At 44.0% G+C, this 25,140-nt stretch overlaps 1 protein-coding gene across 1 annotated transcript in view; it reads left to right on the top strand.

Annotated features, from left to right (window-relative positions):
- The window catches only part of LOC133141556 (voltage-dependent N-type calcium channel subunit alpha-1B-like), a 181,467-nt gene that overhangs the window by 52,238 nt on the left and 104,089 nt on the right, over window positions 1-25,140 (top strand). Inside the window, exons 4-6 of the mRNA XM_061262125.1 lie at window positions 18,796-18,887; window positions 19,476-19,628; window positions 23,495-23,682. Of these exons, the coding sequence (XP_061118109.1) occupies window positions 18,796-18,887; window positions 19,476-19,628; window positions 23,495-23,682 (433 nt within the window). The remainder of the gene's footprint in view (window positions 1-18,795; window positions 18,888-19,475; window positions 19,629-23,494; window positions 23,683-25,140) is intronic.

The raw sequence follows: 25,140 nt of genomic DNA, 5'->3' as shown, positions 1-25,140 counted from the left end.
GGGTATGAGCTGGTCAAACAGCATGGCCATGCTGGTCATGGAGCTAGTCTAGCTGGGTATGAGCTGGTCAACAGGCTAGTGCTGGTAGCTTGTCTGAGCTGGTAGTGCTGGTTAACCAGCTGTTTCAAAACATAGTTTGAGCTGGTCAAACCATGTCATGCTGGGAGCTGGTCTGAACTGCTCAACTATGTAGCTACCAGCTGTTTCAAAACCTAGCTTGAGATGTTTTATTTGCAGAACTCTTGCATTCCTCAGCATCATACCGTGCAATGCATTGACTTGTCTCATTCTTAAATGAAGATTTTAATGCTAGGATTTTAAAAATTTTAACAAATTTGGAATCTGCTTTTCATGCCATAAAATGTCTTTCACCTCATTCTCTGCCAAGTTGAAGCTTCCTCGTCAGCTTATTTTTAGGAATAAATAAGTATAGCTTATTCTCTTTTCCTCCCTCTCTTGGTCTCTCTACCCTGCCTCTCTCATTCTCTCGCCTCTTTCTCCTCTCTCCATATCTTACTTGTTCTATCTCTCTACTCAATTCTCTATTCAATTAATTTAATTTCAGTCATGCTCTTCTCTCTCTCTCTTTCTTTCTCTCTTGACTCTTACTCACTTACCCTCTCTCTCCCTCTCTCTTTCTCTCTCTCCCTCCTCTCTCTCTTCTCTCTTACTTGCTCTCTCTCTTTCTCTCTCTCTTCACTCTTACTCACTTGCTCTCTTTCTCTCTCCCTCTCTCTTTCTCTCTTTCCCTCTCCCTCTCTCTCTCTCCATTTGGTTTATGTAAGAAGCAAAGGGCCCCGAAGGCAGAGTGTTGCATATTTGGTATTATGTTCTTTTTGGATTCACTGGGATTTAAGAAAAGAAGATTTAAAAAACGGGCCTGTGATGCGGATCGCTTTAATGCCTGCTGGTCCTTCGCTCTGGAGCTGGAAGATGATGAGGTGGCGGATTGTCGTCCGTGCTGAATGATAAGCGTACATGTCGTGTTGTGTCACCACACCGTATCCAAATCCTGCGGTCCTGGACGTGATGGATGCCCCCCGTCCCACCTCGGGTTAGTGGGCGGTGCTGAGCTGGGGCGTTGGCAATATCCCGGGGTCCATGGGGCCTTGGGTTTAACTGAGTTATTTAACCTTCCTTCTTCAGTACAGTTACCACACCCTGTTGTTAAAGAGGTTTGCGATCACTTATTTCCTTCCATTTAAAGTGTTCACTGAGCCACAAGGTTAGCGTGCACCCTTACTTCTGCAGGGATATGATAACATTTTCTCATGATAAGACAAGAGTCTCTCAAGACATTCTACGCAACAGCAGTGATCAGTTTGCTATTGTTTTTCGATGGAGAAGATAAAAAGATCCAGATAATGTCTGTCGTTGTTGCTGTGGCTCTTTTTAATTATCTTATTGTTTATTATAGTTCTCTTTGAAGTTATAGGTATGGATCCCAGTGGAACAGGCCTAAATTAGTGCAGTTAGAGTGCTGGCCCACGAGAGGATCAAGGATAACGATGTGGCCAGGGGTGTTTTTGTTTGAGCTGAGGAGCAGGAGTCACTGCAGTGTAAGTTTACATGGATAAGTATGTGGAAATGACTCTCTCAGCATGACTTATGATTTTAATGACTTGAATTCAGCCCTGCCTAGCTCCTCTCCAGAGAGCTATGAAACTGCCGACTCAGACCTGGCTTTGGGGAAATTTTTAGTACTTTGCCTCAAGGGGGGCAGCAGTGGTTAAACTTGTGACCCACTAATGTGGAAATCAGGGCTCTATACGCTATAATGGCAGCTGCTGGCTTATGACCGGGAGGTTGCTGGATCACATCACTGATGTGGCACTGCTGTTGTACCCTTGAGAAAGGTAATTGAAATTTTAGGTCGCTATTGCTTCAATATGTACCCAGGGTTTGCATGGATGGTATGCAGTCTTAAACGGCAAGTCAGTCTGTGTAGTGTTGACCTGATAAACAAATGTGTAATGCTATTTATAATCATGATCATCCTCATCGCAATTTCTAATACTGCACCATGACAGTGGTGTAATTGGTTAGTGAGAATGAGAGAGGAGCACTCCACTTCTCAACATGATAATTCTGCTTATCTTTGTGTTGCATGTTACATAGTACATCAACATGCAGTCTCCTTGCATGCGAGCAGTAAGCCCATTAACATTAACACTGTGTATCCTTCCTGTTATATAGGCATATTGCATTTACATCCCGTAATATGTGATCCCCTCCGAGCAGTTGAGATAAAATAAATTCTAGCCACACGTGTAAAAAGAGGAATATATTTATAGGATTTATTGGATATTAGAGACAATATTTTCTGGTGCTACAACTTTATTGGGGGTTGTGTGGCCCAGTTACAGCTCCTATAAACCTTGTTAGCGACAGGAAGTAGCACCACTGCACCCCATTGCTATTTTTACGTTGCCCTCTCAGAAGAGGTGAACGTGGGCTGGGGGGTGGGGGGCCTCCATCTCAAAGCCAGTAGAATTGAAGCCAGGAGGCTTCGCTGCGGGCCTGTCTTCTTCTGTGGTGTGGTCGGGTTATTTCCCCCCCCCTCGCTCCGAACGTGAAGGTGAAACGGGAAAGCCATGACTCAGTGGTCTATTTTTTTCATTTCGCTCTCGGTGAAATTAGCAGCAGATCAGCTGGGGACACATTAGCAGGGGCCTGGTGTTAATTAACATTCTGAAGAAGAAAAAAAAAGGCGGGAGGAGAAGGAGAGAGGGAATGAGACGATTGAGGAGAGGAGAGGAGAAGAGAGGAGGGCAAGCCGTTTTCATTGACTGAAAGCGCGGGACTCAGGAGGTTTGGGTGCCCCGGCTACCAGGCAAAACAAAATCTATCAAGCGCACTGTCAGACCACTCAGATATTAACATGTGGATTTGATGAACACAGCCTATCCTCTGAAGAACTCGGGACTGGAAAATCAAAAGACCACAAAAGTATTTTGCTTTTGACTTTGTCTTCATTCTTTTTTCTTTTTTTTTTTTACCCATTATTGCTATGTTTATGTCAGGATTGTCCTAAAAGACAAGTCTAATTTGAATATGATGTGTAAGTTAATCAGTGCTGTTCCCCATGCATATTTGATCCAAATATTTCCTGGCAGGCTGCAGGACATCATTATACTTGTCTTCATGAGCGGTCTAAGAATGATTTTCCCTCCGTGTGAATGAAAGCAGGCATTCATCAGATGTTTTTTCCCCCTCTTTCGTGTATCCCTCTCGCTGACACCCCGCATCAGTATGATGTCAGCTCGATCTGACAGCTTCTGAACATCCCAAAATATGACCCCCAAAGATTTGAGCTCAAGATATAGTGAAAACCTGTCCATCTAATCCTGCGTAATGTTGTGAGTGTATTTTGATTAGGTAGACCTGTACACCACCTTGTTAATGCAAATATTTAATCATCCAATCATGTGGCAAGTAACTAAATGCATAAAAGAATGCAGACGTGGACAACTGATGTTCAGACCAAATGTCAGAATGGGGAAGAAATATGATCTAATTAACTTGTTGGACAGTGGGGGCAGAGTTGGACAGTAGGGGGTGGGGTGGAGTTGGACAGTGGGAGCAGAGTTGGACAGTAGGGAGGTGGAGCTGGACAGTACGGGGGTGGAGTTGAGTTGGACAGTAGGGGGGTGGAGTTGAGTTGGACAGTACGGGGGTGGAGTTGAGTTGGACAGTAGGGAGGTGGAGTTGAGTTGGACAGTACGGGGGGGGGAGTTGGACAGTAGGGGGGTGGAGTTGAGTTGGACAGTAGGAGGGTGGAGTGGAGTTGGACAGTAGGGGGGTTGAGTGGAGTAGGACAGTAGGGGGGTGGAGTTGAGTTGGACAGTAGGGGGTGGAGTTGAGTTGGACAGTAGGGGGGTGGAGTTGAGTTGGACAGTAGGGGGGTGGAGTGGAGTAGGACAGTAGGGGGGTGGAGCTGGACAGTACGGGGGTGGAGTTGAGTTGGACAGTAGGGGGGTGGAGTTGAGTTGGACAGTAGGGGGGTGGAGTTGAATTGGACAGTGGGAGTTGGACCGTGGGGGCAGAGTTGGAGGCGGACAGCATGTGCACGATGCCTGGTCTCCCCCCAGAGACTGAAGTAGGGCAGGAGCTGAGATCCTGGCTTCTCCTGGGGGCTTGAGCCTGAAGAAACATTATATTAGATTACACTGCTTTCATTTAGCAGATGCTCTTATCCACAGAGACCTACAATGAAAGAGAACATAAGTGCTTCCACCTGAGTTATGTGAGCAACTGTGCCAGAACACTGAGTGTGAGTGCAACGTCAATAAAGCACTAAATGTAAGCTGACTTACCAAGCTGGAACCATTAATATATGGTGTGAGTAATACACCACAATAGCGTAACATATAAGGATACACCATTCACATATACAGTAGATTGTACATCCAGTCATCCTCTTACAGTAGACTCCTACAGATGGGCTCCCTTGTCTTGAGTCTGAACGCGGTCCCTCAGAGGAAGTACTGAAATGGCACTACTGAGAGCTAATTTAACACCAGCGTAGCATGGTGCTTATGGAACTGGGAATTCAACATTCAAAGATTGTTGGTTTTTCCCCTTGATGGGGTGCTGCTATTACCTTATGCGAGGTAGCACATCTTAATTACTTTAAGGAAATAGGCTTACAGTCCAGTTTGTCTTGGCAACCATCATGTTGGAGCTAGAAAGAAAATACTTCTAGGTACCATGTCCATCTTGAACTTAATTGTCCTTTAAGTTGGCATCTGCCTGCTTGTTGACCAATGTTCATCACGTGTATTTCATGGATCCTGGATTTGGATTAACCAGTGACATGAATATAGAAAAATAATGTCAGGTCATACATTCATTTCACATTTCTTGTGAATAGTTCAAGGTCCTGTTTAAGTTTTACAAGCTGCATTTAATTTAGCAAAGTTATTGATGATTGGTTTGCATTCTGATAAAGCATTGGTTATTCACGTTGTTTAGGTTCTCAAAATATGTAAGCATGACAATTTAGGACTGCTGTCCAACTTTCTGTGGTTCATAAACCATAATTACAGGGCAGTGCATATTTGGTTTGTGTCACAATCATGTTGTTTTGGTTTTGTACTCCAGCACATTGAATTTTAAACAAAACAATGGATAAGAGGGCAAAGTTGAGGGTTTTTACATCGGGAGATCAGTGTATGAATCAGTGTATGAATTACAGCCCTCTGCAAAGAAACAAGAGCATTTCATAGTGCATTTTGTCTAATTTTATTTTCTTTGCAGTGATTGTTTTGTGGCAATGTTTGTCCTGGGTGTATATGAGGGACAGCGCCCCCTGCTGTTATTCTGTGTGTCTGCGGGGTTCTGCCCCCAGGCTCGGCTTCTTCCTCAGGTTCCAGTGTGCCGTCGCCGAGCACTCCTTTTTTTCTGCCTGTTTATCGCAGCGTCTGGTATCTTCACGTCTGTATGTCTGTGGGGGGTAGATGGATATGGATGAAACCTGTGTAAGTGAATGTCATTTGGAGCAAGGTAGAAACAGTGTGACTTTTCAGGCAGCTGTTAAGTGCGACGGCTGTTTGCTCACTGTAAATTATTTATTTACTCGTTTATTAACTTGTTTGAGTGCATTTGAACTGATAAAATGGCAAAGCGGCAGTGCTTTATGCACCCTGTGTGTGTGTGTAGCCAGAGATAAGTTCCCCCTGTCTTATTAGGCCTTTATAGTTTATCTACTCAGTGCCACTCCTGTTTAAAGAGTCTTTTATCCCCTATAAATGCTTCACTGCTGTTGCTACTGTATGAAGTGATTGAAATGTGTATTCCATTCCAAGACCGCACCACTTGCAATGGTAGGTCCTTCTAGTTACCCTGATTAAATATAAATATACAGTGAGAGCTCCATAAGTCTCAGGACAAAGACATATTTCTTTCCATATTTGGCTCTGTACTCCACAATTTTTCATTTGTAATCAAATAATTAACACATGGTTAAAGTGCAGATTTTGTGCAGATTTTCACCTTTTATGAAAAATATTTTTTTGTACATTGCTTTCACCATGTGGAAATTGTTTCAGAGCACCATAATACTAAGGACAAATGGCTTCTCAGGTGTGTTCGACTGCTTTCTTGGTGTTGGTATAAAAGAGCTTTTAGTATCTAGACTTGATTCTAGGCTTTTGATTGACTCTTGAGTCTGTGTTTGAATCAATTATGAGACTGAGCAATAAGAAATAAACAGTCTGGGGCAAGTCAAACAATGGGCTTACCTAAATCAACTGTTTTGGATATCATTAAGAAGAATGTACCATAATGCACCATAATGTGAAAAAAAGATATGTCAACCATAGTGTATGATCAGCACATCTGTCAGTCATTGTCAAGTAACCTGGCAGCAAGTATTCAGGTGTTCTTTTTGGTGTGATGGATACAAAATGTGCTATTTAGCTGACAATTATATCCAAAGCGACTTAGTTGATTAGACTAAGCTGGGGATAGTTCCTCCCTGTAGCAATGTGGGGTTTAAGGCAGTCATTTTCCTTAACCACTAGGCTGCCCCACAAAATGAGGGGAAAATGTCTTTGCTTAACACACTGTGAGAATTAAGTGGGTGTATGCAAAGCAGAGTTCTCCACACAGGTGTGATTTGGCCATTAATTGAGCAAATAACATCCCAACATGCTGTGCAGGCCAGATTGCCTTTAATTATGTACAGTATGTCTACAAGAAAAGACCTCAGTGCCTTTGACTTGATGTGCTAGCTTGGCGGGGGTGTCCTCGACCGAGAATGCAGAGCTTTGCCAAGTTTTTACTGGCAAAGGTGCCTTACTGTAGGTAGGATTTATTTCGTGTGAGATATTCTGGTTATCCTGAGATTGTTGTCTTCTTCCATCCACTAAATCTAAACAGGAAATTCACAGCTTCACTACAAAGTACATTGAGATCATGAGATGAAAGCTACAGAAAAAATCAATAGATATTATTGTTGTTGTTGTTGTTGTTGTTGTTGTTATGTGTTGTTATGTCCCTGAGCATACTGTATCTGTGGCCCCCCATAGACCAGGGTAATGGAAGTGGGGGATAAGAGCAGGTTATGTGGTCTGTCCATCAGGCCGAGCCGGGGGCCCCTGTGTCCTAATGAAGAAGCAGGGGCCGGCGCGTGATTAGCCCCACGCGTGATTAGCCCCATGCTGATTGGCGGACAGGGGGATGGAGGCGCTGAAAGGATTGGAGCAGCAGTGGGATGTATTGGGAGGCATTCAGGAGCCGGTCTGACCGCGGGGCCCGTTATATAAGAGTGCTCCATAAATAACGCAGCGCATGCCAACGACGCTCATTTCCATATCAGACAAAGAGTAACGCAGAGGGGATAAGATGGAGGTCGGGGGGTCGTTACGTTAAGATTAAAACGGCCTGCCCCGGGATACACAGACCGTGGGCTCCTATCCGCTACCAGGACAACGGGAACGGCACTGCCTGCGTCCGCTGGTTTCCTTGTGTGTGCGCGTGTGCATTCATGTGTGTGCGTGTAGGTGTACAGGTGTGCGTGTATGTTTGTGTGTGTGTGTGGTAGTGTGTGTGCATTCATGTGCGTGCGTGTAGGTGTGCAGGTGTGTGTGTATGTTTGTTTGTGTTTGTGCATGTGTCCGTGTGTGTGTGTGCGTTTAGGGCAGGATTTATACTACTGGAGGCCCTAGGCAAAATTTTCTTTAGAGGGCCCCTTCTGAATGATATCCTTCACAGGCACAGGAGGGCTGCGATTGGGGACGTTGGGGGCCCCTTCAGACAGATGTGGCTCTGGGCGATCAGCTATGTCGCCTGTGCCTAGAACTCCCATGTTTGTGTGTACCCATATGTGCTCATAATTGCTATGCTACATGTACATGTTTCGCCTAAGGTTCTCTGCCATTTAAAAAAATAATTTTCTCTCTTTTTTGTGGCATTGGGGAAACAGTCGTGATGATGATGCTGTTGGTACAGGGTGTGTTTTAAGCATGCTCTTATTCAGCTTTCTTTGGGTTACTGGGCTGAGGTAACCGTAGGAGCTCTCTGTTCCCCCTCTGGCTCCTCTCTCACCCCCCTCCGGACCTGCACTCTCTTATCACGTCTGCTGTCTGTTCTGGCTCCTTGTGGTGGAACAAGTTTTCTAGGGCCGTCAGAACAGCAGAGATGACCATCGTCCGCTGGCCAAAGACACAGCTCGGTGTCCCAAACCTCTCGAGCATTTTTCACTCAGCCCTAACTCCTGACCCCAAGGTTTAACTTCATTTCCTGGTTTCAAAGCCTTTAGGCTTTTATTTACTTTGTATAGTGTGCTCACTAGGGTAGTTTTGTTCTTGTACGTATCACTTAGTTCAATGTTGGGTAGTTGACAAGTTGTCAATGGAGTCTGCAGTTCGGGCATTTTCTGTATTTTGTCTTGGGCGACAGCTTGGCCTCTCTCTCCTGTTGTGAGAACAACCCTCTGAATTTGGAATGGCCAGTCAGGTACACCCCAGTCAATAAGTGGGGCTCATATAGACATTAGTCAGCATGAGAGACTTCATGTGCAGCCCAACAGCTAAACCTTCAGGCACCCCATTCAATTCAATTTTATTTGTATAGTGCTTTTCCCAGAAGAGAAGACTGACCCAGTCAACCTGCGGGTGTTGTTGGTATGCCATGAAGCCCCCCCTTCCGATGTGGTGTGTGGTGAGAGTTTAAAGATGTAGTGTGTGTGTCTGTGTGTGTGCGCATAGAGATGTAGGGTGTAAAGATGTGGTGTGTGTGTGTGTGTGTCTGTGTGTGTGCGCGTAAAGATGCAGGGTGTAAAGATGTGGGATGTGGTGTGTGTGTGTTTGTGTGTGTGTGTTTTTGTGTGTAAAGATATGCTGTGTGTGTGTGTGTGTGTGTGTGTGTGTGTGTGTAAAGATGTGGTGTGTGTGTTTGTGTGTGTAATGATATGGTGTGCACAGATGTGGTGTGTGTGTGTGTTTGTGTGTGTGTAAAGATGTGGTGTGTTTGTGTGTGTGTGTGTGTGTGTTAAGATGTGGTGTGTCAGACGCGGTTGTGTTTGGCTCTGTTTCGGGCTGTTACTAGAAGCCTGTGAACCCCTGACCCAGGACAGACCACAGACCTGGACACACCTGAGTCTTACCCCTGTGACGTCACAACAACGGCAGAGAAATGCATCACACTATACCAACACTGTGCTATTTTCCTTTTCTTTTTCTTAGAAAAGACCACGGCCTTTAAATGTGACTTAAAAATCAATGCAAATAAATGCAAGTGTGACTTTTTCAATCAACATTTGTCTTTAATGTTGACTTATCATTTTATTTTCTCCGAGCGAAGAAAGTTGATCTCATCCATTTTTGATGACTGCTGAACTCGACAAACTCTGTGAAGGATGGGAAATGAGCTGCTGCCTGTAATCACAAGTCACAGACCTGTGCAATCACTTCCCATTCTTCCATTTAAAGCCTTTCATTAAGTCCCCGGATACAGACATGTGCTCACTTTCAACTTATCAGCAGCAAAATAATAGCATTTCCAAGTCATTTCATGTCACCGTTTCAGAACACGATTCTGTGTGGATATTTATTACAAGTTTTCTTCTGATTGGTGGCCCACTAAACGGTTGCTCTGGCGATTGGTTAACATGTAATGTGCCACATTAGTTACGCAAAAAACACGGTCTTCAATCAGAAATATCAAGTCCTTCTCTAGTCCACTGTATACTTTAACTTGGTGCCTTTCAGAATTACATTTTTTCAAAATCCGAACTGAATGAAATATGATTGATGTCATAGTATTTCTCATTTGGCTGTTGTTTATCATACGATCATTCGGAGTAATGATTTTGATAATAGGGGGTGTTTTGAAGACTTTGTGTTGATTGTACCAGGCCCCTGTGAGTCCATAGGTGTCCGGCCCTGATGCCGGAACATCCCCCCTCCCTGAGGTGGCATTTCTGCCTGAGCGTTTAATAGTTTGATTAGATGATAATTAATGAATTACTGCCTCAGAAGGCCGCTGCTGTCAGAGTCTGTAATTTGATGTGCTGTAACATACGGTGTGTGTGAAGCATTACCATAATGACTGAGAACAGAGTCAGCCTACAGCGTATGGCCTGGCCTTAAGAAAAATGGAATATACTGGAAATATATTGTGAAGATATTGCAGCCCTTTAAAATTCATACATGGGCGCATTTACAGATTATTGGGTCTTTCAGAGATCACAGTGCTGTATTTCACATATTTACATTAGAAATGCAGTATTTGCCCTTTCAGTGAGGTTTCTGTTGATGGTATTGCAGGAGCTGCAGTAAAAGGGGCCTCGTTGAGATTGGGACCTACCGCTGGGTCATGAGATGGGGGGAAAATATATGTATATCAGTGTTTACATTCACTCTCATCAAGCTAAACCCTACAGTACATCCATTACATTAGGTACAGGTTAAATGCAGCTGTGATATATAAAATAAATGAATGCTGCGTTGCATCAGTAAGTGCGTAATGGAATCAGAGAGCTGAGAATCACTGCCTGTAGTCAGTGGGAGGAAATTGAATATACTCAGGTGCAAACATTATACAACACGTCAACTCATTTTGACAGGAGTCTAAACTCTTCAGTTTAAACTTTTACATGAAAAATCTTCCCTCCCTCTCAGCTCTGCTGTTTATTCATGAATGCGCCTTCGTAGAAATTCCCAAATTCAGTAAGCCGGTTTTTACCTTTTGAAGTTTACAAAATGTGACAAAGTTTAAAATGAGACCAGGCTTTTCTCTATTTCTCCACTATTTCTCTGTCTGGCATGAATGTTACACTTTAGTATTTTACTCTAAAAGAAGATCTGTACAAGTAAAGAGCTGATAATTATCCATTTTGTTTTAACATTTTAGTTCTTGCCCTGATGCTGCTGTGAAACCTTCTCAATTTGTAAACAGGCCCAGGAGGGCATCAACAGGTGTGTGGGGCATGAGCTCACAACCAATTTTTCAAGCAGTCCTCATGACACAGTGGAATCTTTCCTGCCCTGCCCGGTCCTGCTCTGCCCTGGTATTTAAAATGGCCGTTCTTAATGGGCCCTGCCCGGTCCTGTTCTGGCCTGGTATTTAAAATGGCCGCTCTTAGTAGTCTGAAAGACTAATAGTGTGGAAACAGACAGGGGGATTTTCCGTTGAAAAAATATTTGATATGCATGCATATGATTGTGCATGTGAAAGAGTCTGTGTGCAGGAATCTGTATGTATGTGTATGTATGTGTGTGTCTGTTTATGTATGTATGTAGGTGTGTGTATGTGAATGTATGGAACATTCCCCTTTTGCTTCTCAAAATGATCATCATCATTTTTATGACTAAAAACTGCCATTTAAAGGTCGTAACGTACTTTTAAATGACATGTTGTGATAGCTAGAGAATGGGCTGACTAAATGTCACATTTTGTAACAGTATAGAGTGAGACTCTAGTTTCATTCTGACAGCATGAGAGCAATAAATAAATAAATAAATATATTGTACAGTAAATGGCAACTATAAGCTTGCCCTTGCCAGATAAACAAAGGTAGACCGAGAGATAGACCGGTGCACATATGCGTGTTGTGTGCGAGTAGTTTGTTTCAAAGGGTCTCCTCTGTTTTGAAATGTAAAAATCTCCTGGCTCATGGAGGCTGGCAATTCTTTCACAGCTTTCCAGGGAAAGCGTTTTTTTCAGCGCATGGATATCTGTGAAGGTGTTCTGGGAAAGATTCCCTTGGGATTCAGTGGAAAGTTAGCCTTTCTTTAAGCCAATAAAGGCTTTACAGGAGCACTACATGACCTTTCTGCCTTAACTTTAACAGCTACTTCAGTTGGCAGGCAGGTGGCTTTCCTACACAGAGCTCTTCCAAATACGAGACACGTGAGTTTATGTTCAAGAGAAAAGTGCTGGCAGTCTCCTTTTCTTCTTCTTTCGGATCAGCTTGATTCGTTGATCCTTAAAGCCTATGGATGGCTCATCCTATTCGCTAAGCCTACTGTAACTGCATCAACTTATCCACCTGATAAATACCATTCAACTCACAGAATCCACTTTTGAAAAAATTTAAATGTAACATTATAGAAATAAACATTTCTAGAGAGTTAACAGTAAAGTCAAATACAGTGGGTTATCCACCTGGTTATGTTATGCAAACTGAATCCCTGGTTTCTACATATTTATCATAGGGGACAATGTAATCATATCAGAGTAGTCCATTGGCATTCTGCTGAAGTACTTTTCTCAAACTTTGGAACAAAATTTGTCTCACTTGTAGCATGTAGAATATATATTCATATTTTGCCTGCGAGGGAAGTGTCTAATTGACTGCTTACTGTTTGGTACGTTGTAATCCTGCAGGCATTGCAGGACCATAACATATACAGTGTTACATTACTGTTAATCAGGAGGCCGCACACCCAAGCCATGCCAGTGGTCTGGTGTTATGGCGATAACCCAATGAGCCAGCAGCTGTTTGTTTGCACAATTCGTTTGGATAACTTTCCAATTTCCCATACCGGTGGTTCCCAAACCTCTCCTCGAGTACCCCCGGCTGGATCCAGATATGCGATGTGTTCCACCTCAAGCACACCTGAGACAACTAATCTTGGTGTACTGGAGATGAGGTTTGGGACCGCTGTTCTTTAAGCTACAGGTACAATGTGCATAAGCAGGTGCGCTCAAGACATTCAGCCAGTTATAACCAGAAATTTGGATGCTAACCTATCTTCACCTGTCTTCCGTTGTAATTTGGATTCTCCTGTATCACTGGGATTCTACCAGGAGCAGTGATGGCAGTATTTCTTATTTCTTGAAGCAGTAATACCTGTACTGTAGTTGATCTAATTGCAATAAAGTAAGCTGTGATATGTGATATTCGTTTTAGGAAAAACTACCTAACACCCCAAGATGCATTGCAAATGCAGTTAAGATAACTTGACAGGATGAATAAAGTGGTGTGATATTAAAAGTGCAGCTAGAAAGAAATGCTAGAACATGCCCGAGTTAGGTTTCATCAGGGCTCAGTGTTCAAAAGTTGAAATATGCACATGGTGGGAAGTGTCCTTCTCTGTCAATGCTCAAATTATTGAACAGCTTACTACAAAAAAAACGTCAGCTGTTACTAATGTAAAGTTTCATCTGAACAATCGCTTGTTGAAAAGCTTTTAAATGGAGCACCTTTTTTCTTCCTCTGTGAAGTGCTTTTCTTCTTCTCTTCCTCCTCCTCCTCCTCCTCCTCCTCCTCCTCATTTGTTCAGGCAGGTCAGTAATTGAATACGTATTACTCCACTCATTGTACTGAATCTGTACCCTTGTATAACCTTTTGCACATCCGTGCATTTAACCTGCGGTATAAAACAGGAAATGTCAAATGGCCGCAATTCTGAGCCACCCTGCCTTTTTAGATGAGTGCATCCATCTGCTATGCAAATAAGTAATTAATATGGACAGCAGATTTCTGAAAGATCTGTGCCGTATTAATAATTATATGAATTATTCAAGCCTATCTGTAATGCTGTTGATGGATGGCTTGAAAAGCATTTTGCCTTTAATATGAACTATTCTGATGCATTCACTCTTTTTTACTGCATTAACAGTAGTGTTTTAATTATGAAAGGTTTGAAGAGCAGCCCATACCTAAATGTGAGCATCATTCGATGTGCAGCTGCTGTCCACTAACAATACAATGCGTTAAAATGCAGGCATCGTTAGCAGTGGTCAAGAGGTAAAACTGTGGGTATCACTGATAACGGTTCCCCCATTTTAACCTCTATAACTCCTGTGTGACCTCTCAGGTCTATCCTAGTTTAAAATGTATTGTCAGATGCCTGCCCCTCTACACCAACAGTGACAGACTGCCACACATGGTATAACTGACCGTAGCATTGCCCAGGAAGGTAGGGTTTTAATCAACGCGATTGTCCGTGTCTCACTGTAGGCCTGTGGTCATCCAGTCCCTGGTGTCTGCCCATGAAAAGTGTACTTCCCTGCCACTAATGCACCATGCTACCTGTTTATATAATACTGTATGCACTTGTACTGTATGCCACGGCGTCTGATTTATAAGTGTGTGTGCTATATATGCTATAAATATGTCTATCTCAGTAAATAAAATAACAAGCTCATTTACTTGTTTTCAGTGGCAAGGTTAGTTAAACCATAGAATCTGTATTAAATCAATCAATCAAATGCACATTTTAAAAAAACAACCAGTGTCAACAAAGTTCTGTGCAAAAATAAATAATACATAAATAATAACGCACTGGACATAAAATGGAAACACAAAAATGCCACAGGCACAAAAGAGCAGCCAATCATGGACGCTTGAACACTGTAGACTCAAAAGGATTTTTGGGTTGGACCGTAAAGGAGTCAGCAGAGTGGCAGATCTGACAGAAGGGGGAGGCCTCCACAGTCATGGACAGTGAGCAGTCACCCCTGTGCTTTTATTTAGACTGGGGAGCCCCCAGGAGCCCAGTGTGTGACCATTAAGAGACTGACATAGCACATTCCATTAAGTCCATAGCATATTCACGGCTTTAAAAGCAAAGATATGAAACACTTTGGAATCACTGTATAAATTTTGACTAAATTTGATTAAAATGAAACAAATGTCAGAGCATGGCACAGTCTCCTGTTTTCCTCATTTCGCCCTCAGACCCCAGAGGGTTAATATCAGTTATTCAATTCAATTCAATTCAATTCAAAATAAATATGGGAAATATCAGACCCCAAATAGCATAGGAGGTAAAAGACTCCCTGGTAGGAGAAAAGACCTCAAACAGTGGTGAGAAAAATGGGAAGAAATCTCAAGAGGAACCCTGCTATAGGGGGACACCCATCCTCTGCTGGTCTATAGGTTAAGTAAATGGTAAATGGCTGGCTTTTATATAGCGCCTTAATCCAAAGCGCTGTATAATTGATGCCCCCATTCACACACCGGCAGTGATTGGCTGCCATGCAAGACACCAACCAGCCCATCAGGAGCATTTAGGGGTTAAGTGTCTTGCTCAGGGACACTTCGACACAGCTTGGGCGGGGGATCGAACAAGCAACCCTCTGACTGCCAGACAATGTCGCTCCAGTTTAAGATAGCCATGAATTTGAAGCCAGTGAAGAAAAGGCAGAATAGGACTTGTGTGGTTATGTTGCACAGGTATCGTAACTAAAAAAAACTCTCATGGGGATGCATGGACAGGTGACTTAAAAACACTGACTGGGGGGCCATCTTATCAGATCCCTCATGAAGCCCTGATCAGTCTATTTACAGTACATACTGCTTTCCCTCGATCCACATTAACTCCCCGTATGGCTGTGCGTGTGCGTGTGCCTCTGGGGGAATCGTCATACTTACTTAAGAAACTGCCATTTCTGAGGCAGTTATTCAGGAACCCCCCACAAGGTTCTACATCTTCCAGTCTCTCCACAGTAATTAAACATGAAAACGACAGAAAACATGGGCTATTTATGGGACTCTAGTGAAACCCTGTGTGCAGTGTCCTCAAAACTTTTCACTCCCTTAAATGGGGAAAGAAGGCTGTATAAAATACTCAATATGGATAACCTATTCTATATTGTGTGCTCACAAATGGGGAAATTATATTTTTCTACTAATCCGGTTTTCAAATAATTTTTTTTGACAAGTAATATCCCCCCCCTAAAAGATAATAACTCTCTTTACAAGGATAACCAAGACAAGGTCGTCTTTTTCTAGTGTCTAGTTTTTTGCTATATTGGTGAGCATATTTGGGGTGTTCTTTGGCCAGTCCTCTAAACAGAATTTTTCAAGATCTTTCAGGTCTTTCTTCTGCTTCTGGGCTGGCTCTTCAACTTAAATCCCAAAATATTGATCAGATTCAAGTCTGGAGACTGTGATGGCCTTTTGCAAAACAGTCATTTTGTGGTCAATAAATCATTTCTTTGTTGATTTTGAGGAGTGCTTGGGATTGTCTTCTTGCTAAAACTTGAAAAAATCACATGCTAAAAATATATATATATATATATATATATATATATATATATATATATATATTCACATGAAGTGAATTAAGTGATTTCATATGAAAATTTCCACGACATGTGAAAACATGACATGACATGAAATCACTTAAAATTCCATGTGGCTGACTTTCAAATGTGAACTACAATTTTCTCGTGTGAAAACAAAACATGTGATTTTAAATAGTATACATTACCTTTTCTCACTCATTTTATAGGTGGGATTATTTTTATAGTTCATGTGTAGCCTACTCACCCTACTTCATGTTGGGTGTTTACTTGTGGATTTGGACACTTGACATTTTTTGTAAGGGTTTGTATGTTTGTGGGATGTATAATGCTTTTTTACCTTCAAATTCAGCTGGTGACAAAGACCACAATGTGTGTGCGCCATTGCTCTTGTAATGGCATGATTGCAGCCTTTAACATCTCCTTGAATGAAGTTAATTGATTCTTGGATTAATTACCTGTTAAGTAGATAATAACCTGATATGCTTCAGTAACGCACACAACGAAGGACGTCTGGAAAATAACGTGAATAAAATAAACATGACATGTCTGCTAATGTTCCGTGCTTTAGACGTTTTATTGTGTCTGGCCGTTTAAATGTTAATATCCGTTTTGGAGCGCCAATGACCACAGTAATTTGATACAGAACACGCAAAAAATATGAATATTATAGAAATATCAAAATATATACGTTCGCGTGAATAAGAATAATATTCTCAAGCGGGTCCGGGTGCAGAGTATCGGAAATGAGCGCATCTTCGATTTGGCGGGGGGAGAAGGCCAACGACGGAAATATGCGCTGTCGAGCCAGCGTGCTACCGCACGCCACCGGCGAAGAACCCGCGTGCGCGAGCGAACAGGTTACACTCGCCCGTGTTGACTGAGGTGCGATAATATCGCTTTCATTAATCCTGAGCGAGTGCGCGCATCTCTCCGCTGATAAAGGCTGAATAACCGGTCTCTCCTCCACGAGAACATCACAGCTCGTGCGCCAAACATCCAGTCATAACTCTTCCTGCAGCCTTATCGCTCTTTCCCCATTGTTGCTCATTTAACCAGGCTTAACAAAATGTGTTAGCCAGGAGGACTCTTTGTTCAAGGTTCAGTATCACTCCTAATGCGGGTTTATTGACTTGAATTTATTCCTTATTAAGCTGCATTTAGTCTTTACTGCGTGCAATAGTCTAATGATTCTTTTATGGATGCTCTCTTTAGGAGCAGTGGTTTAATGCTCAAGTCTTGTTTGGAATTGTTTCAGTTTTAAGAGCCTCTCCCCAGCTACTGTACGTACGTGAGATGTGTGCCAGTGTGTGCTCTCTCTGAAAGAGGGTGATGAGGGGAGACATGAGAAGAGGGAGAGAATATTTGACCAGAGTGGGGTAAAAAGGGACATAAGGAACATTTTTAAGTTCGGTCAAATTCATATAAATTTAGGATAATATTGTGCTCAAAGTGCCCCTCTCCCTGCCTCTCTCTCTTTTTGCTTTCTACCCTCCTGAAACCAGAGTGCAGTTGCGTCAGCGTCATTACCGGCAGGCATGGAGAGCGTTTTAAGCACTAGAGCAGTGATTGTGTGCACCCCAGGAGGAGTACAACAGGAGGTGCTTTTTTAATGGCCTGTATGGGGGTGGGGTGGGGTGGGGTTGTGGGGGGTTTCGTAACCTCACAGTTTAAGAAAGGTGACCTGGCCCAGCCTGGCGCAGTGGAGCTCTGGCTGGCCTGGTGCAGGTTCGATTCCCAGCCAGGTGCACGGGGCACTGCCGGTTGTACCCTTCAGCAAGGTGGTTAATGTTAATCGTTTCAGTGAATATCCCACTTGCACTCTCAGAAGTGATAGTGGAGGTGCATTTTTGTTCGTCAATAATCTAATTTCCAAAATATACCCTGATCGTACAGTAATGTTCTCTTTGGGTACAAATGAGTACATTTTCCACACAAAAAAAGGACACATTATATCTATATGTATTATAATATCCATCCATCCATCCATTATCTGAACCTGCTTATCCTGAACAGGGTCGCAGGGGGGCTGGAGCCTCTCCCAGCGTACACTGGGCGAAAGGCAGGAATACACCCTGGACAGGTCGCCAGTCCATCGCAGGGCACTGTATTATAACAGTTTAAGGAAATTCCAACCCCTTAAATATTCCTTCTAGGGGATAGAAGTAGAAGTTAGGAACTGCCAATCGTTGGTTTGAGCAAGAACACATCCACATCCTTTGTGGAAGTATTGAGTTATAAATGATCGACCGGTGTATCCACCTCTATCCATTTGCCACATCTGTAACTGATGTGGCTTAGAACTAACATTTCAGGGAGCGAGGGCATTCCATTTTGCTAATTCACATTTTATTGATTTCTCCGTCTTTATTTATTTTTGTTGCCATTTTCCCTAGCCTCTGCCGATGGGTGGAGCTACAAGTAGACAAAAGAGCAAAATAAAGAAAAGAGATTAGAAAAATAAGCAATTGAAATGAGTCCACTATCTCTGTAAAGCCTCAGAGCCTCCTCCCACATGATTGGTTTGTAGTGTTTTGCTGATGGCCAACAGTGATGTTCTTGCGTCGAGTGAACATCCATTCATTGATTGCAGGCAGTAATGTTCTCATTGGCGGAAATTGAGAAGATGTCGACAATTAAACTTTTATTTAATTGACTGCTTTCCATTTGTTTTTCCCCCAAGGTGTCAAGGACATGAAACAGTAAATGCAATAAAGAGATCCTGGCCGGCGGCCGGTCTTGCCGGTTGCAGTAGGGCAGAAGGTTGCTGTTGTGTGCTCATCGTGAGGGGGTTGTGTCTCTCTGTTTCCTCAGGATTTTGGCCACGGTGGGGTCGGACTTTGACCTACGGACCCTGAGGGCCGTGCGGGTGCTCAGACCACTCAAGCTGGTGTCGGGAATACCCAGTAAGTGCTGCCCTGGTTACTCCTACAGGTCAGAGGTCATCTCATTGCTACAGCTGGCTTGCTTGCTAGGTCCTGGATGGAGTCTTCAGTGATGTTATTGATTGTTAAGTGTAGTGGAATCCAGAAAAACTGAGCCAGCATGGGAATGTCTGCTGCCAAGTGTGATGTCATCCCTGTAGAAGCAGTAAGTTTGATTGGTTCCTTTGGCTAGGGACCTTGGTCTTTAGCTAAGCTGGTACTTTTTTTGGTTGCGCAAAGTGGTTGGTGAGGGTCGTGGTTTGAAACCTGGGGCACACCTCCTACCCCCGTTTCATAAGGAGTGCTCAGTTAAATGTCTGGAGACCCTGGTTACTGACACGTGTGTGTGTGTGTGTGTGTGTGTGTGTGTGTGTGTTTGTGTGCATCTGTGCACACGTGTATCTGTGTTTGTGTGAATCATACCGCAGTCCCTTGGTCAATGGTTCTGTGTTAGGCCATAGTGAATGCCTTAGTTCCTCTCTGCGACAGAATGTCGTGTGAGTGCATGTGTCTGTGTGTGTGTGTGTGTGTGTGTGTGTGGATTACATACTGTCTCTCTCTGTGCCACAGGTCTACAGGTTGTGTTGAAGTCCATAATGAAGGCCATGGTTCCTCTGCTCCAGATAGGCCTCCTGCTCTTCTTTGCCATCCTCATGTTTGCCATCATCGGTGTAGAGTTCTACATGGGCAAGTTCCACAATACCTGCTTCAAACGTGACACGGGTAAGGAGAGACTTCATTGGCATCTACGTACTTTTACACATACACTCTGCCACTGAGATTTTCTCTCTCCCTCTTTCTCTCTCACACATACATACACACACACTGACATACACACGTTCACACACACTCACATACATGCACACACACGCAGTCTGTGAAAATGGAGTGGAAACCTCTAAGCAGCCAGCAGTTCTATAGTAAAGTCCCACCCACGGCAGGTGGGACCTGCTGATTTTATAATAGCACTGTCAATGTTCCATGCTCATTTTGCTATGGTGGTGTGTGAATGCTGTGCTAATGTGTTTGAAGAGCTTACAGCTGTGTGCTTTGCTCAAAGGAAGGTTGCGCCTTTGCCATCCTACCATTTTAATTGTCATCGTGTTAAATTGCGTGGGTGGTGGAAGTCTTTATTGCAAAAAAAACCGTCTGACAGTAAATACATTAGCTGAATTTTTAGTCTCGGAGTAATACAGAATCCAAACATTTAGACCATGTACATTCTATGACTCCTATTCCTGGACCAAATTAAGGCTGAAAATCTAACCTACTTTGATATTTACTTGGCTCATTTTCAATATTCCTGCATTACTTATGCTAATCTGTCTGACAATCTGAGCACCAGATAGCAGCCTGCTGTCTCGAGCAATAAGAGGTTCCCCCGCATCCGTGAAATGAAGTGTGTCAGGGCGCATTTGAATATCATGATATGTACCTTTTTCACAAACGGACGCATTCCTCTCAAGACAAATATTCAGCATAATTTTTCTTTAGCACTGTCAAGTGAAATAGTTTTTGAAAGGCATGCAAATGAAGTCCATTATTTCTGCATTACTGTACTGACGCAGCTGCGTGAGCCTGGCGAAATCCAGCACCGTGTGTGTCTCTGTTCCAACTGTCATTATCTTTGGTGGTTTTCAGCTGTCAGTCAGAGGGACACCTGCAAAACCGAAGCGTGTGTGTGTGTGTGCCTGCGCGCGTATGTGCCTGTGTGTGTGCATATGCGCGTATGTGCCTGTGTGTGTGTGCATATGTGTGTGTGTGCCTGTGCTTGTACAGTATGTGCATGTGTGCGTGTGCGTGTGCGTGTGCGTGTGCGTGTGCGTGTGTGTGTGTGTGTGTGTGTGCATATGTGTGTGTGTGTGCCTGCACGCGTATATGCCTGTGTTTGTGTGTGAGAAACACTATCACAGATACCTCACAGTGTGTACTGACCGGATCTGTGTCAAATACATCATTGATTTGGATTCCAATATTTTTCTGTGCTGGATTGATGTTTCCTGGTGCAATTGAGCCTCCCAAGAGGACCAGACATGGTTTGTCATAGGATCAAGTCCTGGTACCGACTATTAGAGAGGATACACTATCACAGAAACCTGACCATCAGATTATGGACATCACATCCCCTGTCTTCTTCTGCCTCTGGAACAACACAACACTTCTCCTTCATTCTGCATCTGCCCCCTGCTGGCCCATCGCAGGTACTACCATCAGCTGCCTGACCTTACAGATCAAACCTAAATCTCTTCTGAAAATATCAGTTTTTCTCAGGATAAATTGTAAATGGATGGCATTTATATAGTGCCTTTATCCAGAGCGCTGTACAATTGATGCTTCTTGTTCACCCATTCATACACACACTCACACACCAACAGCGATTGGCTGCCCTGCAAAGCACCAAGCAGCTCCTCAGGAGCATTTTTGGGGGTTAGGTGTCTTGCTCAGGGACACTTCGACATACCCCTGGTGGAATCAAACCGGCAACCCTCCGAAGGCCAGACAACTGCTCTTACCGCCTGAGGCAATGTCGACATCATTGTGCGATGTGCTAAAAACCCAAAGCAGGAGAGCTACCTTTACAATGAGACAAAACAATTTATTAGCCAAGCAGCTGGATCATCACTTTGTTATTACTTGTGAGTCTCTTCCATGAAATGAAACGCATTAATAAAACCGCTATTATAGACACAAGAAGCAACCAAGCTACTAAATCAATGACATCCTTCTCCCCATTTTAACAGTCAAGGACATTATGGAATGGAATGATTTTCTTGGAGATGGTCTTGTAAATCACCCACTTAATAAAATGCGTGCAGGAGCGCTGATTGCATCGTGGCTGTGAGTGTTATCCGCGCCAAGCTAATTAACGATGTCTAAACTTATTAGCCATCGTCAGACTTAATTTATGAAAAAGCAGGCAGCATCGCAGCGAAGGTAACAGCGCTGCAGGTAGTGAAATGAGCGGGACTTTCGGCTGATCCCCCCCGTTAATTATTAGATTAGAGCAGATGAACTCCTGTGGAAATTTGCCGTAAAGATATTGAACACACACGTACGTACAGTAAAGAATCATGTGTGTACACAGATTCAGGTTTCATATAAGAATACGAGTGTCACAGCAGCAGAATATAATAGATGCATAGCATGGTGAATTGAAATACAGTCGTTATATTGAGCTTGTTTTTGTTGCCGGATGGATAAGGGATTGAGATGAGGGTGAAAGCACTGTGGGCCGGCAGTGTAGCCATGCACACGGAAGTTTCCGGTGGCGCAAGTGTGTCCTGTAAGTGTGTCCAGTGGGAGGATGCATTCACATTCATTGCTGCCAGCTCACTGCCAATAGTAAAAATACTGCTTTCCTAATCTGTGATGTCGTTAAAACATTGCTGTACTCCATAATTAATTTGCTGAGCAATTTCTGGTAAAACTGTGGTGGGTGGGTGGTACAGTACAGTACCTGGAAATTATAATTAGATTTAAATAAAAGATTTGAAATTCCTGTTCTAGAACATGTTGGTGTCTGCTGGCTTTTGATGCATTTCAGTGTCTGAGTGTTTCATTTAGGTCAGATATTGGCTAATGAGTCCACGCTCTTTGTTTCAAAGGTTGTGATTGGATGCTAGTTGAAAGTACTCCACAAAGCCTTGTAGGCACTGTGGTCTTCCAGGACAGGATATTGATGGCAGCTGTTGAGTTGACGCCATTGTGTTGGGCTGACAGTAAAAGGCGAAGCTGTAGTTGAAGATGTTGGGATAAAGAGTCAGAGCTTGAGAGTGACAGGATAGGAGGAGCCGGCTGATTGGTGCGCTCTGAGCACGGTTAATGAGGCTGTGTTTTGATTGGTTCTTTTGACATGGAGACAGCGTGTTGAAGTGGCTGCCTGTTTGTGACAGCCTGCTAACGCAGATGCATAGGGGCAAGTGTGTTATTTCGGTAGCGGGTGAGTGTGTTTAATTAAGCGCAGATGAGGAGGGCATCGTGGCACCCGCCGTGTAGCCGCTAGATTTGTTAACTCTCTCCCAGCTGTGCGTGAGTCATTGGCAGGTACCAGGCAACGACTGTGTCTGTGTATGCTTGTGTGTGTGTGTGTGTGTGTGTGTATGCTTGTGTGTGTGTGTGTGTGTGTGTATGCTTGTGTGTGTGTGTACATGCTTGTGTGTGTGCATGCTTGTGTGTGTGAGAGTGTGTGCATGTGTGTGTGTGTATCTGCGTGCATGTAAGAGTGCATGCATGCATGCCTGTGAGTGTGTATGTGTGTGTGAGTGCGTGCGTGCATGCCTGTGAGTGTGTATGTGTGTGTGAGTGCGTGCGTGCATGCCTGTGAGTGTGTGTGAGTGCGTGCTTGCATGAATGTGAGTGTGTATTTGTGTGTGATTGAGTGTGTGCGTGCATGCCTGTGAGTGTGTGAGTGTGTGTGTGTGTGTGTGTGTGTGTGTGTGTATGTGTGAGTGTGCGTGTGTGAATGCCTGTGAGTGTGTGTGTGTGTGTGTGTGTGTGTGTTTGTGTGAGTGTGCGTGCGTGCATGCCTGTGAGTGTGTGAGTGTGTGTGGGTGTGTTGTCTGCTGACGCAGTGCTGTGTGTCCCTGCAGGAGAGCTGTCTGCAGACTTCCCCTGTGGTCTGGAGGCCCCGGCACGCACCTGCTCCAACGACTCCGAGTGCAGGGAGTACTGGATCGGCCCCAACTTCGGCATCACCAACTTCGACAACATCCTGTTCGCCGTGCTCACTGTCTTCCAGTGCATCACCATGGAGGGCTGGGTTGACATCCTGTACGACGTGAGTCTCCTCCCCCTTCCCCCCGGCTCCACCTCCTGTCCGGCTGTGTAGTCCTGACTGGCTGGTCAGGGCTGAGCTGCTGTGAAGCTTTTGGGAAAAGAAACACCCAGAAGGAAGGCTGGGAGCAATTTTGTGTCTCAAACACAAATGCTCTGTCTAGACTCGAGAGTCAATAGGTTCTCTGGAAATGGACATTCGTTGTTGAGAATGATTTCCTGCAGTTAGCAAATTTTCGCCAGTGTTGTTTCATTGATCCGGGTGGTTTCAATGAAAGTATATGAGTGAAACGTATCTTCAGAAGTTCGGACGATTTATGTCGCATCAGATTGTAAGCGTGATAAAAAAAGAAAAAAAGGAAAAAAAAGATTTTGTCCTGATCAGACTCGTGACTTGGTAACCATGCTTTAGTATTTACGGCGCTTACTTGTGGGGAACAGTGTTGAGAGAGCAGGGCTATTGGCTGAGTTATTTGGGTGCCGCGGTTTGCCGTCAGTTTTACGAATGCTGCTGCATGGTGAAAGATCTAGAACAGGGGTCTCCAACCCTGGTCCTGGAGAGCTACTGGGTCTGCTGGTTTTTGTTTTCACCTTAAAATCAGCACCTGTTGAGACCCAGGTAACCAGGTGAGGTGAGTTAATTAATTAAATTAGAGCAGTTGATTATAGTTAATTGCAGGGTAAGAATGAAAACCAGCGGACCCAGTAGCTCTCCAGGACCAGGGTTGGAGACCACTGATCTAGAAGATGTCACGCCGCGTTGTCCTGTGACAGGATCTTCAGTAGATGAGCCTCATTGAGTCCCCAGACTTACGATCTGTTAATTTTCGTGATTGACCCCGCGGTGTGACCCCACTCATCGTTCCGCAGGAAGCCCAGCCCAGCGATTATGAAATTGTCATTTCCAGTCCTGGGTGGAGGAGGGGCTGGGGGATGGATGGTTCTGGAAAGTGTTCAGGTGGAGGTGAGGTTACACGAAGAGGGAAATTAAATTGAGGTTGAAGAATAATTGGAGTAGAGCGCCTGCTCACCTGATTTGGGAAGGGCCGCAGACTCCAAGCGAGTCCTGAGCGTCTCCGAGCGTCCGAGTCGTCACATCGCGCCTTCAAACCCCGACTCCGCGCCCAGTAAATTAGCCAATTTGGATAAAAAAAATCCTCTGGGTTTTGAGGACCGTGCTCGCCAGGATTAAAGGATTAAACTTTTTTTTTTTTCCTCAGAAACGTCTTGCTTCACGGATGCCATTTTTCCATTTTTCACAGTTGGAATACTTTGCTTTCTCTTTTCGGCTTCTTATTCTTACTACCCCCCCCCCCCCCCCCCCCCCTACCCCGCCCACAAAAAGTTCTGGAAGCTTCTTGAAGTGGGTTTTAGTGAAGCAGGTGGTGTGAGCAATACCAACACTGTTCATTTTTTGCGAAGCCACATTCCCTTTGAACCTGGGTGCTCAGAGTGGGTGGTT

This window comes from Conger conger, chromosome 12, assembly GCF_963514075.1.
Source record: "Conger conger chromosome 12, fConCon1.1, whole genome shotgun sequence".
NCBI lineage: Eukaryota > Metazoa > Chordata > Actinopteri > Anguilliformes > Congridae > Conger > Conger conger.
Note: the sequence above shows the minus strand (reverse complement) of the source record. Positions and strands in the feature narration are given on the sequence as shown.